Source organism: Armigeres subalbatus, chromosome 2 (genome assembly GCF_024139115.2).
Source record: "Armigeres subalbatus isolate Guangzhou_Male chromosome 2, GZ_Asu_2, whole genome shotgun sequence".
In the NCBI taxonomy this organism is placed as follows: domain Eukaryota; kingdom Metazoa; phylum Arthropoda; class Insecta; order Diptera; family Culicidae; genus Armigeres; species Armigeres subalbatus.
Window position 1 is genome coordinate 29332396 of NC_085140.1, and position 13436 is coordinate 29345831.

The window sequence follows — 13436 nt, forward strand, 5'->3', positions numbered from 1 at the left end:
ATTCACTAAGAAAATCTTCGTTTGGAGAACTGAGCTTATAGTGATTCAATAGACACGCAAATCAGCCGCCCGGAGAGCTTTACCAGCCGCTGCCATTGCTCACGTCTCACAATGAGTCAAATAGGTGCACTAACTCCCACAAGCAGCTCTCATCATTTCATCATTGCGCTTTCAACCGTCGTCTTGGTAGGACGTATATCACTAGCGGTTCGTTGTGCTTTCAATGGTGATGTATTCTTGTGTGTAGTTAAGAAGTTTCCATGTTCTGTCTACGCTGTAAGATGTCTGTGAGCTCTCAATACGATTGCATAAAACAACGCAGTGTTTAAGGAACTGATACTGTGTCGTCTCAGACTGAACGATTTTTTCCACTGGTTGATGAACAGGACTCAAATCGATAAAAGTGGTGAAAGTGCGCGGGGCTAAAAAGTGACGACGTCGGCCAGTCAGTGGAAGTCATTGGAAAAAGTGCAATATCTCTCTCGAGCTAGTATTGCTCTCGTTTGCTGTTTGTCACCCCCTCCTATTCTTGTTTTTCCACTTTTGGAAACGAGTGAACGGCAAGGTGTCGGTGGCAGTGTGGCGTGGATACCATAGCGATATACAGTTTTAATGATTTTGTGTGGATCGTTTCAACTGAGTGTGAGTAACTCACCCATCACATTCAGTGAGAATGAAGAGAAGTAATAAACATTGGCTGTCGCGCACACTCACGCGAAAGATTGTGTCAAAAAAGCAACATTACATTGTTGCCAGAGTTTCTGCCGTCGAATAGTGCAGGAACAGCCGCCGTCGCTCTTGAAATGCGTGGACAGTGTTTCCACTAATATCACTGAAGAAAAAAAAATAAAACAAGACGAAATTGTGAAGCGCAGGGGTGGAACCGTGTTGGTGAACATTCAGGTTGCTTGCCAAAAGGCAGTGTATGCGGACAATGAATAACGGAGGCAGAGAAGGAGATACCGAGACCTTCTGCTAGAAACTTGCACTAATACAGTGCAAATAGATTCAATCGAGCGAGATCGAGATCTCAGACTTAACATACTTTCTAAATATAATTGACTCGACGTAGGAATCGAACGGACGGATTATTTTTGCGTTCCCGAAGTGAATGTGGAGTGAAGTTTTTTTATGCCTCTATTCCCGGTGGATGTGTGAATTAACGGCGCAGGGTTGTCCTGCAGTGAAGCTAATCTCAGTATGAGGTTACAAGTGAATCTAGTTGGATAACGGATAACGGATGTTGACCAAGTAATGAAAGTGTATCGATCCTTCACTTTTGGAAAGTTTTTCACCGAAAAGTAGCAAAAAGGGAAAATTCTTCACTTTTTCTTCCCCGTCTGTAAGTGTATTTGTAAAGGAGTTCGAGTGTGCGTGCAGAAAATGCATGAATATAGGCGGTCGAGATCTATCATACCCTGTGTGGATATGGCTGTGTGAGGATCTCTTGCTATCACTTTCGATGTATTTGTGCGTATTTTTCGCAAATGTCAAATATGACAACAGTGTTTTAGCTTGTTTTCCATGTCCGCCATTTTCTACCGTCGCCATCGGATGGTGGAAATAGTCATCTTATAGTCGATGTCGCTAGTGGTGATAAAGCGGTATCGGCAGCGTAATAAACCTATTACGAGAGGAAGGTGAAGAATAGGAAGAAATCCCTGAGGCGAAGTGAATAATAACCAATTCTGATTCAGAAGAAAATTTTGTTACCAAGAAAAGGAAGGGTTCTCACTCTTGGAAACCAGTGCTTTAGGTGAAGAGAAGCAAAAGAAAAGAGGCAGAGAGAGAGGTGTCAATCTCGAATAGAAATTGGTAAATGTGCAACAGTGTATGTGTTTGTTCAAATGTACGCGAATCTTAGTGTTGGTGTATGAAATGATTCGAAGCAGGGAGCAGCTAAGAGCAATTTTACCCACACAGTAAATAACCAAAGTAAAGTGGCAGCAAATAGCAGTGTAGAAATTGTTTTTACTCTCTAGTGAAAATGTTAAACATAACACAACCATGACGCACCAGAATCACCAAACTAACGGCGCAAGTTTGGAAGATTGCCACACCAACTTTTTCGCCCTGGTAAGTCCCTACGTTCTACCTTGCACTTTCCCGCAGCATTTTCTCATTGTTGCCTTGACTATTCTGGATGTTTTGTATGTGTTTTGAATGGTGGTATCTTGAAAACAATCATAAAATAAAACATGACAACTATTGACAACTTGGCCAAAGCCTCAAATAAAAACAATATTTTTTTATACTTATAACAAATTATGTATGTGCTTAAGATTGAACGTGTCATTGAAATCAAACCATTGAAATGAGATTTGTTGACATGCCGAGCAATGTCCGCGTCCACATCACCATCGATCAATGAAGAGCTGTGTGTTGACTTACATCATAGTAAGCAACGTAAACACAAAACACCACCAATAACAGCAGTTGCTGCAGAAGCAGTTTCAAGGCGACAGTGCATGCACAGCATGCTGAGTCGGTAACCGAGAGCTGAGGTCATGTCTAATTGGGCCTTAAACGGCGGCACACTCTGAATAGTAATCTCGGAAGTGTGTGTGTGTGTGCGCGAGATTGCGCTGCAAAACTTTTCCGCACTGATAACCTGATATCAACACACGAACGCTGCCCACCCCGTGCGAGTCTTATCAGACGAAATAGATTCCGAAAACGAGCCATTGAGTGCGTGAGAGAAATCATTGTGGCATTGTGCTAGCGGCGCTACCAATCGTGTAATTTAGCATATCTCGTAAACTGTTTATAAGGAACGCAGCAAGGCAATACAACTGCGTTCGCACACATACTCACATGGCGAACGACCAACTTTAGCGGCTTGTGTAGTCAAAGAAGTTGTTCCTCAATCCGTTCTTTCGTAGAGCGTTCCGGTTAAGGAGGACAGAAGAGCGAGAAGGGGAAGAATTCCAAATTTGCGCACCACTGGCTGGTACAGAGAGGCAGCCAGGCAATTATCAACCAGTCAGACATTCAGCCAGTCAACCGATACGGTCGAAGATATTGTCCAACAAGCAACGCTGGAAAACTGGTTCGCTCGTCTCCCTCTCGGCATTGGTATTGTATGACTGATCAGGCGTTGGCGTGTGCAGTACGGTTGTTGTAGGAGGGGAGGAATAGTTGACAGAAAATGGTCTATCAAATTTATTACCTAGAATTATAGACCAAAATTTAATATCAAAGCTTAAATCAGTGGAAAGTATGAAACAAAATATAAAATCCTGAAAAATCTACTTGATAAATATCGGAATTGGTGCGTCAGAAAAGGTTAACTTACTTGAGAAAGTCTAAAATAGCACTGACAGATCGACATGTCTCAGTACTCACATATGATTATACTCATTCTAAGAATCCCAGTCCAACCTAATTTTTTGCAAGCAAATCGGATGAGTATAAGCGCCAACGACTTGATATTTGTTATACAATTTTCTGAATTATTATTTTGGTCATAACTTTTATAATCATTGATTGTCCGACATGACAATTGCTTTAACAAAAATTAATTAATCTGAATTTCCCGTAGGATGCAACTTATTGTGAGTCCTTTATTCTTTTATTGTTAAGTGCTTTTCAAGTACCAAAAAAATTAGTGAGTTTTTTAGCACATACATACATACGTACACATTACTCACATGCATACATTACCTTAATTCATCGAGCTTAGTCGATTTTAATATAACACTAAGGAATTCCGGAACTTCTATCAAAAATTGTTTATGGAAAGAACATGTTGTTCAAGATAAGCAAAACATAAATTCGAAGGACTGGCCAACAACACATTTTGGGTTGAAGTTTAATAAGACGCGATTCATCAATAATCTAGTAGCTAGTTGTGGTTTGGCTAACCTGGAGGAAGTAAGTTGGTTTACCGACCTTCTCAAATATTTGTTTTGAGTTAGTAAAGCAAAATGTGTTGCCATTATTTTTGTTATAAAGACGAGTATCCGATCAGCCAATTTTGAATATTAAAACCCTGATTAATCTACCTAGTGGTAGTAATGTGTTTCTCGTACATTATGTAGTATTTTGTATTCTGGCCATAACTTTTGAGCGCATAATCCAATTTAGCCCATTTTTAATAGGAAAAAATCAGACCAAATTTCCCTTTGAATGCAACCTGTTGCGGGCAAATCAGTTCAAGATAAGTGCTTGAAACGTGAGCTAAACTTTTTTACTCATTTTTGGTGTAAAAAGTGGCATTTTGGCCATTACTTTTGAGCTTTTAGTCCTATCCGGCCAATATTCAGTAAGAAGCATTGGGAAAGAATTCTCCGTCGAATGCAACCTGTTGCGAGTAAATCGGTAAAGGGTAAGTCCTTTGAAAAATGAGCTAGATTTTTATTTACTAATTTTTTATATATAAAAGTGATATTTTGGCCATAACTTATGAGCCCAGAGTCCTATCTGGCCAATTTCGAATAGCAAACAATGGAACAGGATTCTCCGTCGAATGAAACTTGTTGCGAGGCAATCGGATAAGGGCAAGTGCAAAAAAGTGCGCTAGACTTTTTTGTACACACACAGACATCACCTCCTTCTATAAGAAATTTATGAAAATCCCTGACATGCAATCTGTTGCGATCAAATCGTTCAATAATAAGTGCTGAAGAGTGTGTCTCACTTTTTTGTACACATACATGTCTGCTGAGATATCTGCTCCTAAAAATTTAACTAGAAGAGTCGATTGGGTCCTCGAAACTGAAAATTTCTTATTGAATTCCTGGCACACGAGAAAAGCAAAACACAAGCTTTCGTCCATGCAACTTCATTCAAACAGTTCAGAGGTCTTAATCGGTTTCCCTTTCGGGTGTACCTGCTCACGCAAATGATCTTCGTCGCCGTCGAGAGTGACCAGTTAAACACCGCACATCGTTGTGTCGTACACTCGTCATATCGCATGTCGTTACCGTATAACTGTATTAGTGGGCGACGACCACGAGCTGGCTGCTGAAAACCGACCAAAAGCAGAATAGTCGAAGAGCAAAAAAAGCAATGAACTTCTCCGCTGGTTTCTGCTGTTCGCCGACGATCTACTAATACAGTGATGTATTCTACGGTAGCGCGGTGGTTGGCACTGTAGTGGGATCAGAATAGCAGAAAAACTTGCTTTTAAAAATAAATGAAAATGTTTCAATAATCAGCAACGCGCTTCCCTCCTGCGACTAATAAGCTGACTACAGTACGGGGACGTAGACGACGACGTCAATGACTGTACGGTGGATATCATGTGAATGTACTTCTATAGTAGGAACAGCGCGGCATGGAAGGAAGCTGAAGGACAGAGTGTCGTTCGACATCATCATCGCCGCCGTCGTTGTCGTTTACTCTTCGTTCCGAAATGCTTTTGTTATTATTGTTGTCCACGAGGAAGAAAGACAATATCCAGAGCGTAAGTCAATGGAGCGATCAACGCAAAGAAACGATGGCGAGACTTCAAGTCACAGACTACGTTAATTTTTCGTCGAGGCTGATGAATCCTTCTGATAGCTATGTACATAACATTTCCTTATTCGATACAATATTTTGAAATTTGATCGTCACGTTTTATCATTCTTCATGCTTCGGATGAACTGCATTTTCTACAACTTCATCGTTGAGGACAATAGTCCAAAAGACGCCTCAGAGCAAACATCAATTGCATAAAAAAAAACAGACATAGCATCTTCGCGGCGTCGGTGCATGACAGAGGGCTTCGCATTGGAATAAATTTGCATTAACTAATAGGATACACCAGCCGCAGCAGCAGCGCTAACCGCCAAAGGTTGCAGCAATGTTATGGATGCAATGCAACGGCACACGCTGAGAAGCGAACGAATGAAATGCAGTGCAGCAAAAAAAAATCAGGCAAGAAGCAGAATATAGAGGTAATACTAAAATAGAACCCATACAAAAACGATGAAAAAATCCTACATCCACACGTATCTATCGGAAACACAGTTTGCTTGTCGGTCGGTCGGTGCTAGCCAGGCACCTCTCCTCGGTTGAATGTATCGTTCGCTACAACAAACAGAAACGGTTGGATGCAGTCGTCGAAGCCGTCGTCATCGCCGTCGCCGACGCCGCAGCTGGCTGGTGCAAGAGAAGACAGCGCGTTGAACCGCTCGGCTCGGTCTTATGTCCCAGGCATTGCTACTTGCATCGCGTTGCATGGTTTGATTACAGCGCGTGAGGAGGTTGTAGGCAAAGAGGAAAAAACAGCACCAGGCGTGGTGTGTTCAATGAGCCTTGGCTGCTGCCTTTATCAGCAATATGTGCATTTTTTTTTGTTCAAGTTTAATTATACAGTTGATTTCCAAATTGAGTGTACATCGTTAATGAGAAGACTTCTGAATACGATTAACACCAAAAAATGTGACAAATAATGTTTAAAAAAATCACTGCGTATGAGACTTCCAAATAAACGAAAGATAAAAAATGTCAAATATTATACGGAATCAGAATGGTGCATGCCAGTTCCTCTTTGTCTTTCTCGTACACCAGAGTGTATATATTAAAAGTGATTTTTTGATAGAATGCCCAAGGAACCTTAGTGTTATATATCAATTACCTGAACACGATTAATTGAGCTGCTGTCTGTATGTGGTTTTGTTTCTATCGTTGATTTATAGCAGCGGCTCTAAACCTTTTTCTTGAGAGGTACCCCTTCGAACTTTTGCATTGATTGAGATATCGTAATCCGGTACTATTTACTCTTCGTTCCGAAATTCTCTCTTGGAAAGATGCTTTCGGGCCTCTTGAAACGAAGCTTCCGGGCCTCTTAAAAAGAGGCTTCCCGGGCCTTTCAAAAGAAGGCTTCCGAGCCTCTTTAAAGAAGACTTCCAGGCCTCTTGAAAGGATGCTTCCGGGCCTCTTAAAAGGAGGATTCCGGACCTCTTGAAAGGAGGCTGCCGGGCTTTTTGAAAGGAGGATTCCGGCCCTTTTGAAAGGAGGCTTTTACTCTTCGTTTCGAAATTCCGAAATTCCGAGGCTTTCGAGTCTCTTGGAAAAATGCTTTCGGGTCTCTTGAAATGAAGCTTCCGGGCCTTTCGAAAGGAGGCTTCCAGACCACTGGAAAGAAGGTTTCCGAGCCTTTTGAAAGGAAGCTTCCTGGCCCCTGGAAAGTAGGCTTCCGGGTCTCTAGAAAAGAGGCTTTCTGACCTCTTGAATGGAGACTTCCGGACCTTTTGAAAATAGGCTTCGGGACATCTTGAAAGGAGGCTTCCGGGCCTCACGAATAGCGGCTTCCGGGCCTCTTGAAAGGAGGCTTCTGGGCCTCTTGAAAGGAGGCTTCCGGGATTCTTGAAGGAGGCTTCCGGGCCTTTTGAAGGAGGCTTCCGGGCCTCTTGAAGGAGGCTTCCGGGCTTTTTGAAGGAGGCTTCCGGGCTTTTTGAAGGAGGCTTCCGGGCCTCTTAAAAAGAAGGTTCCGGGCCTCTTGAAAGGAGGCTTCCGGGCCTCTTGAAAGGAGGCTTCGGAGCCTCTTGAAAGGAGTCCGAAAAGCCTAGTCTCTTGAAAGTAGGCTTCCTAATATTGAAAGTAGGCCTTCAAGCCTCTTAAAAGGAGCCTTTCAAAAGAAGGCTTCCGAGCCTATTTAAAGAAGACTTTCAGGCCTCTTGAAAGGATGCTTCCGGGCCTTTTAAAAGGAGGATTCCGGACCTCTTGAAAAAAGGCTTCCGGACCTCTAGAAAGGAGGCTGCCGGGCTTTTTGAAAGGAGGATTCCGGCCCTTTTGGAAAGAGGCTTTTATTCTTCGTTCCGAAATTCCGGAATTCCGAGGCTTTCGAGTCAAACAGCTTGGGCGGGAAATTTTCATTCAATAATATCGTCGCCTAAGTAACGCCAGCTATATATTCCTAGCGCATGAGATGAGTCTCATGAGACGTACATTGAGACACGCTCACTCAGATATTTTATGTGCGCGCTAGCTTCTCTCGTCGCACTGAAACGATGCTACGTGAGCTTTTGTAGCTCATGGCACACTGTCTCATCCATGCATACACGAGAATTAAGAGACTCTGCTCTTGAAGGAGTCTTCCGGGCCTCTTGAAGGAGGCTTCCGGGCCTCTTGAAAAGAAGGTTCCGGGCATCTTGAAAGGACGCTTCCGGGTCTTTTAAAAGGAGGCTTCCGGGCATCTTGAAAGGAGGCTTCCGGGCCTTTTAAAAGGAGGCTTCCGGGCCTCTTGAAAGGAGGCTGCCGGGCCTCATGAAAGAAGGCTTCCGGACCTCTTGAAAGGAGGCTTTCGGGCCTCTTGAAAGGAGACTTCCGGGCCTCTTGAAAGGAGGCTTCCGGGCCTCTTGAAAGGAGGCTTCCGGGCCTCTTGAAAGGAGGCTTCCGGGCCTCTGGAAAGGAAGCTTCCGAAACTCTTTAAAGGAGCCTTCTGAATCTTTTGAAAGGAATTCTACGAGCCTCTTGATAGCAGACTTCTGAGCTGCTTGGAAGGATGTTCCGAGAAGCGTAGACAGATGCTTTCAATCCTCTTGTAAAGAAGCAACTGAGCTTTTCGGAAAAAAGCCTTCATGCCTCTCAAATCCGTGGTGGTTTCCGGACCTTAGGATTCAAGATCTTATTTCAGAAGTGGAGGACGACTTGCGGACGCTCTGTAGACTGCGTGGCTGGCGACGAACAGGCATGGACCAAGCTGTATGAAGAAGACTTTTTTGTATGCACTGCACAGGCAACTTCGGCCTTAGTTTGAGGAAATAATAATAAATAATTAAAAAGGATTGTTCAACAGTTTTGTGACAAATATCGAGTGCAGAAATCGATAAAATCGCTATTTTGATCCAATTTGTTTTCACATAAAAGATTGCAATGAATCATAGAGGTTGGAAACCAAGTTTCATCATCCCTCCATAAGGTGCAATGACAGCTAGATAAAAGGAAAATTATCCTTGCAAATAGTTGAAGCCTCTGATTTCATGGAAAAATAAGATTGAAAAACTTCTGCTGGATTAATGTTTATAAAGCCTTTTTGGAAGCCAATCCCCCCCCTCTCCCTTCCACCACAGTCGCAACCATCCAGCAAGAGACCAATAACCATTATGTTATTGGGTTCGGTGAAATCAAAGGGCTTCCAGCAAATATATTATATTAACAATATGGTTCACTTCGAGCTTTTCCATTCAACGAAATGGCGAACCATTTGCCGGTGATAACAACATCATCTAGCGAGCGAAGAGGAATCTAAATGTGTTTTCTTCTTGTTTATTCTAGCAAATCTTCCTGCTAATTTACAGTGACAGTCATGCTGTAGAAAAGTTGTCATACGACAGTGCAGGGATGTCCATACTTTTCTGAATAAATCGATCATCAACATATCGTTTATTTTTTGTTTTACACGTATTTCGATGATATATTAATAATAATAGATAATTGTGTTCCGAAATGCATGCGGCGCGTTAGAAAATATTGACTAAATTTCTTTTGGGTCGAAAATAATTGAAGGCATTAGTTAGTTTTTCGCAAGATTTTTTATCCGCAGTTGCCAGCATCCAGGTGCTAGCATATAATGCGCGGAAAGAAACGTTTAGTAAAACACCAGAAATTTGCATGGCGAAAGCATCACACGCGGGTGCTCTCAACAGTTCGTACTTTTCTTGAAAAAAGTATTTGATGTTAGTTAAGCAGGAAGGTATTCGCAACTCCACCTACCAAATATCTTCTGATAAATTTGTTTGATATTAATAATGTAATAAATATATTTTATCGTAACATTGATTCCAGAACAAATATTTCTAGTGCCTTTCATTTAAATGCATCAATATTCTTCGTGAGTTAGAATTTAGAATTAGAGCTGGAATTTTTATATCTATGGGTTTGTATCCTTGCTTTCACCGAAGGCAAAATTAATAAAAATTAGAGCTTTTGTCTGCATCCTCTGCAGTGATTTGACCGATTTGCAAGATTGTTCGCGATTAATTTGTCACAGGTCTAGCGGCTTCCTAATCATCAATTAGTGATATGCACCGGTCTGAAAATCATCGGAATTTTCACAACTTCACAATTCACAACTTGTTTTATACCCAATTGCCTGTCCCGATCATTCTGTCCAACCCCATGTATGGCATAATGAAGTGCAGATTTTTTTTGCACTGGTTGAACAATAATTGGTATCTTTTGAAAACACATGGGCTCGATGGCCAAAATTATTTTCATTTATTGCATTATTTAATGAAGAATATAAATTCTATTGTAAAATTTTTCGACGAAGCAGAATTAATACTAATATTCAAATTACGTAAACATTTTCAAAAACGCAGTCCCAATCAGATTTACTTGTTATATAAAAGCACTTCTTATAACTATATAGCTATATTCAATTTGATAATATTCCTTGAAAATTGAGTTAATATGGGCAATAATAGTGTGGTATCGTACAATGATGTACTTATATCAAAATCAATTTGATTCGTTCACGAATTCCCCCATAAGTGCTTGAAGTATTTTCGTGCTACGTTCGTGTATGAGTTATTCTCGCTGAAACCGGGCCACTATTTGCACGAGGTTCTTAAAAATGCCTTAATTTATATTCTTTCGAACGATTTCGGCGAGTATATTAAGGATCCAAGTTAAATTCTTCAGAAAGATGAACCCCCCGTTAGATGGCCCTTTAAAAAATAATTTGGTAAATAGTACATAACTTTTGATAGATACATACACCTGAGATTTTTAGACACAATGCACAATATAAGCTAAACTTTCCATCGATGTATTAATATTCAAAATTGGTGGTTGCGAACTTGGCGGAAAAAAAGTTTTCAAAAAGAAATCCAAGATGGCGGCCAAATTCAATATGACTGCTTCTATTTTTGCAATTGCAAATTGAGGATACACTCTTCCTCTTTCCAACGATATGCTGATCTCTACGATCGGTTGAGAAATGTTGGAGTTATGATTGTTTTGGTGAGTCAAGAATTGGCAAAAATCGAGGGGTCCATTAAAATAATTTCGTGTATAACTAACGAGGGATTTATCTTTCTGAAGAATTTAACTTCGATCCTTAATATACTCACCGAAAGCTTTCGAAAGAATATAAATTTAGGCATTTTTAAGAACCTCGTGTAAATAGTGGCCCGGTTTCAGCGAGAATTACTCATATGTTTAAACCATGTGATCAATTTGGTTGATTGCTAACTGAATAGCAAGTTTATATATATAGTAAAATGCATGAACTCTTGTACGTTATGTGTCTTTTTCAAATTGATGCTTCCCAAAAGTATAACCTTGTTTTTTGTCGATTCTTTGACTAATTTATTGTCAAAATTCCCAAAGAATCATATTATTTGATGCAGGGGAAGGCGTAATCATAATCGTTGAAACCTGCCATTGAAAATATATTTTAAATATCATGATATTTTGGCGAAGTAGAGCGCTAGGTGCCGATTGAAATATGAAAATTTACTAAAGACATCAATATTCTTGTTGAAATACACCTCGCATTTCTACTTTCGCATAAGTTCTTGAAATATGATGAAAAATAATTACGTCTATTTGGAAAAAATCACTTCGGAATAGTGGTTTGTTTACAAAATAGAATTGTCAGTGGGAAACCCAATTTCAATAGAACAATGGGAAACTCAAAGATGTTGGCTATAAGCCATTTTATAGAAAGCTCAAATGACAGGAGACCAAATACTAATATTTACATTTTACAAGGAACATTTGCGAAAATGAAATGAAATGATGATGATGATGACGAAATGATGATGGTTTACATGCAAATTTACCAAAACAAAGACCGAGCCCTCCACTCAAAATTTCGATCAGCTGTTCGAATCTGTCTCATAAAATGGCTTATTGTCAAACGTAGTGGGTAGGATTGGGGATGCCAGATACCTGATTTGATGCCTCTAAATATTTTTAAAATTTAAACAAAAAAAATGAAACTGCACAAATGAGCTGCAGAATTAGCCCAATTAGGATGAAAACCGTCAAACAGTAAAAAAGTGTGAAAACAAAGAACGAGTATAAAGCGAGATGTGAATGAAGAATATTAACTTCAACAGCAACCTCTTAGCTTTCCAAATGTTTCACCGTGTGTCATTTTTGATATGGTGGTTCAACACGAGGTTCAACGTGCAAAATCAAATTTATTATACATATTAGCAAAGACATGTCTACTACAATTTTGCTAAACATTTGATTTTCCGTAGGCATTCGATTAACTTTAATCGATTATGTGCACAAAAAAACATCAGGCATCCCTAGTTTTTTTCTGATGACATTTTGAAGTGTGTGTGTTTAACGATCCTCATGTTTTGGGTAGTTTCGTTTCAGTGTGTATCGATCCTTTTGGGCACGGATGGCGCCACATGCGGTGTCGCCAAAATTTCGTGAGAGTGAATCATATTGTTAATATAGTATATTTGCTTCCAGTCTGTGCGAACAAGCAGGTTCAATATCCTTAAGCCACTAGTGCTAATGGAGTCCTTGGGACATAACCCAACTATGTGTCTCTCACTCTACTACCATAATGCTCAAAATTCGAAAGTCCACGTGTGTCAATGGGGAGTTGTGACTTCGATGTGTTTATTTTCGCAGAAATTAAGCTCTATTTCGACATTGCTCACGTAGAAATCAGTTCGGACTACATTATTTTTCGTGGAGATCGCAGTGAACCAACAAGACTACATTCAAGTGGTGGAGGCGTATTATTTGTTGCCAATAACAGCCTAGAAAGAGTCGTAATCCACATCATTGCAAACGTTCTATATACATACCGCCCATCTTGCTCAAGTTTTGAGCTCTATTCTGCTACCGCCGATGCAGAACAAAGTGTCATCGTGAGTTCTTCAGATTCCGATGTAATCTTGTCAGCAGCTGGACCCCGTCATCAACGGATACGTTCCCTCCAATATGTCCACCGATCCTGAGAGAGAGTCCTTATCGAAACTTTGCTCGCCACTAGCATGCGCCGGATTAACCTTTTCTCCAATCTGAACGGAAGTCTTCTCAATTTCGCTTTCGTCAAACTCCCTGAATACTTCGATCTACTACTGTCATCTTCCCTGATGTAGCTTTTAAATTCACTTCAATGATGTGAACGGAAGATTTTCCGATGTACATTTGGACATACTGCTGGCTAACAAAACAGTCAATGAGATGGTCCAAATCGTCTATGAAAAGATCAACATAGTCATAGTCATCAATGACATGTCCGAGGAAAAGCAGCGCAATTCTAATTCAGATTTCTATAGGCCAACGTGAACTTTCGAATTGTGGAATCTTCGCAACAGTCTCAAGAAATGAAAAAATACAAGGGCGTTTTTTGCCTTTCTCGTATACTAAGTATACGTAAAGGCTATAATTTCACTCCAAAACCAAACTTTTGATAGAAGGCTCGGAGACCCATAGTGTTATATACCAATCGACTCAGCTCGACGAATTGAGGTGATGTCTGTTTGTGTGTATGTATGTATGTGTGTGTGTATGTGTGTATGTGT

At 40.6% G+C, this 13436-nt stretch overlaps 1 protein-coding gene across 2 annotated transcripts in view; it reads left to right on the top strand.

The window, feature by feature from the left end:
* Positions 1–671: 671 nt before the first annotated feature.
* Positions 672–13436, top strand: part of LOC134218397 (mediator of RNA polymerase II transcription subunit 13) — a 145122-nt gene continuing 132357 nt past the window's right edge. Inside the window, exons 1-2 of one of the 2 annotated variants that reach the window (XM_062697341.1) lie at positions 672–1342; positions 1698–2076. In XM_062697341.1, coding sequence (XP_062553325.1) covers positions 2008–2076 — 69 coding nt within the window. In that variant the 5' untranslated portion in view covers positions 672–1342; positions 1698–2007. Of the gene's footprint in view, positions 2077–13436 lie in introns of both variants that reach the window. The other variant, XM_062697342.1, reaches the window with a different exon arrangement.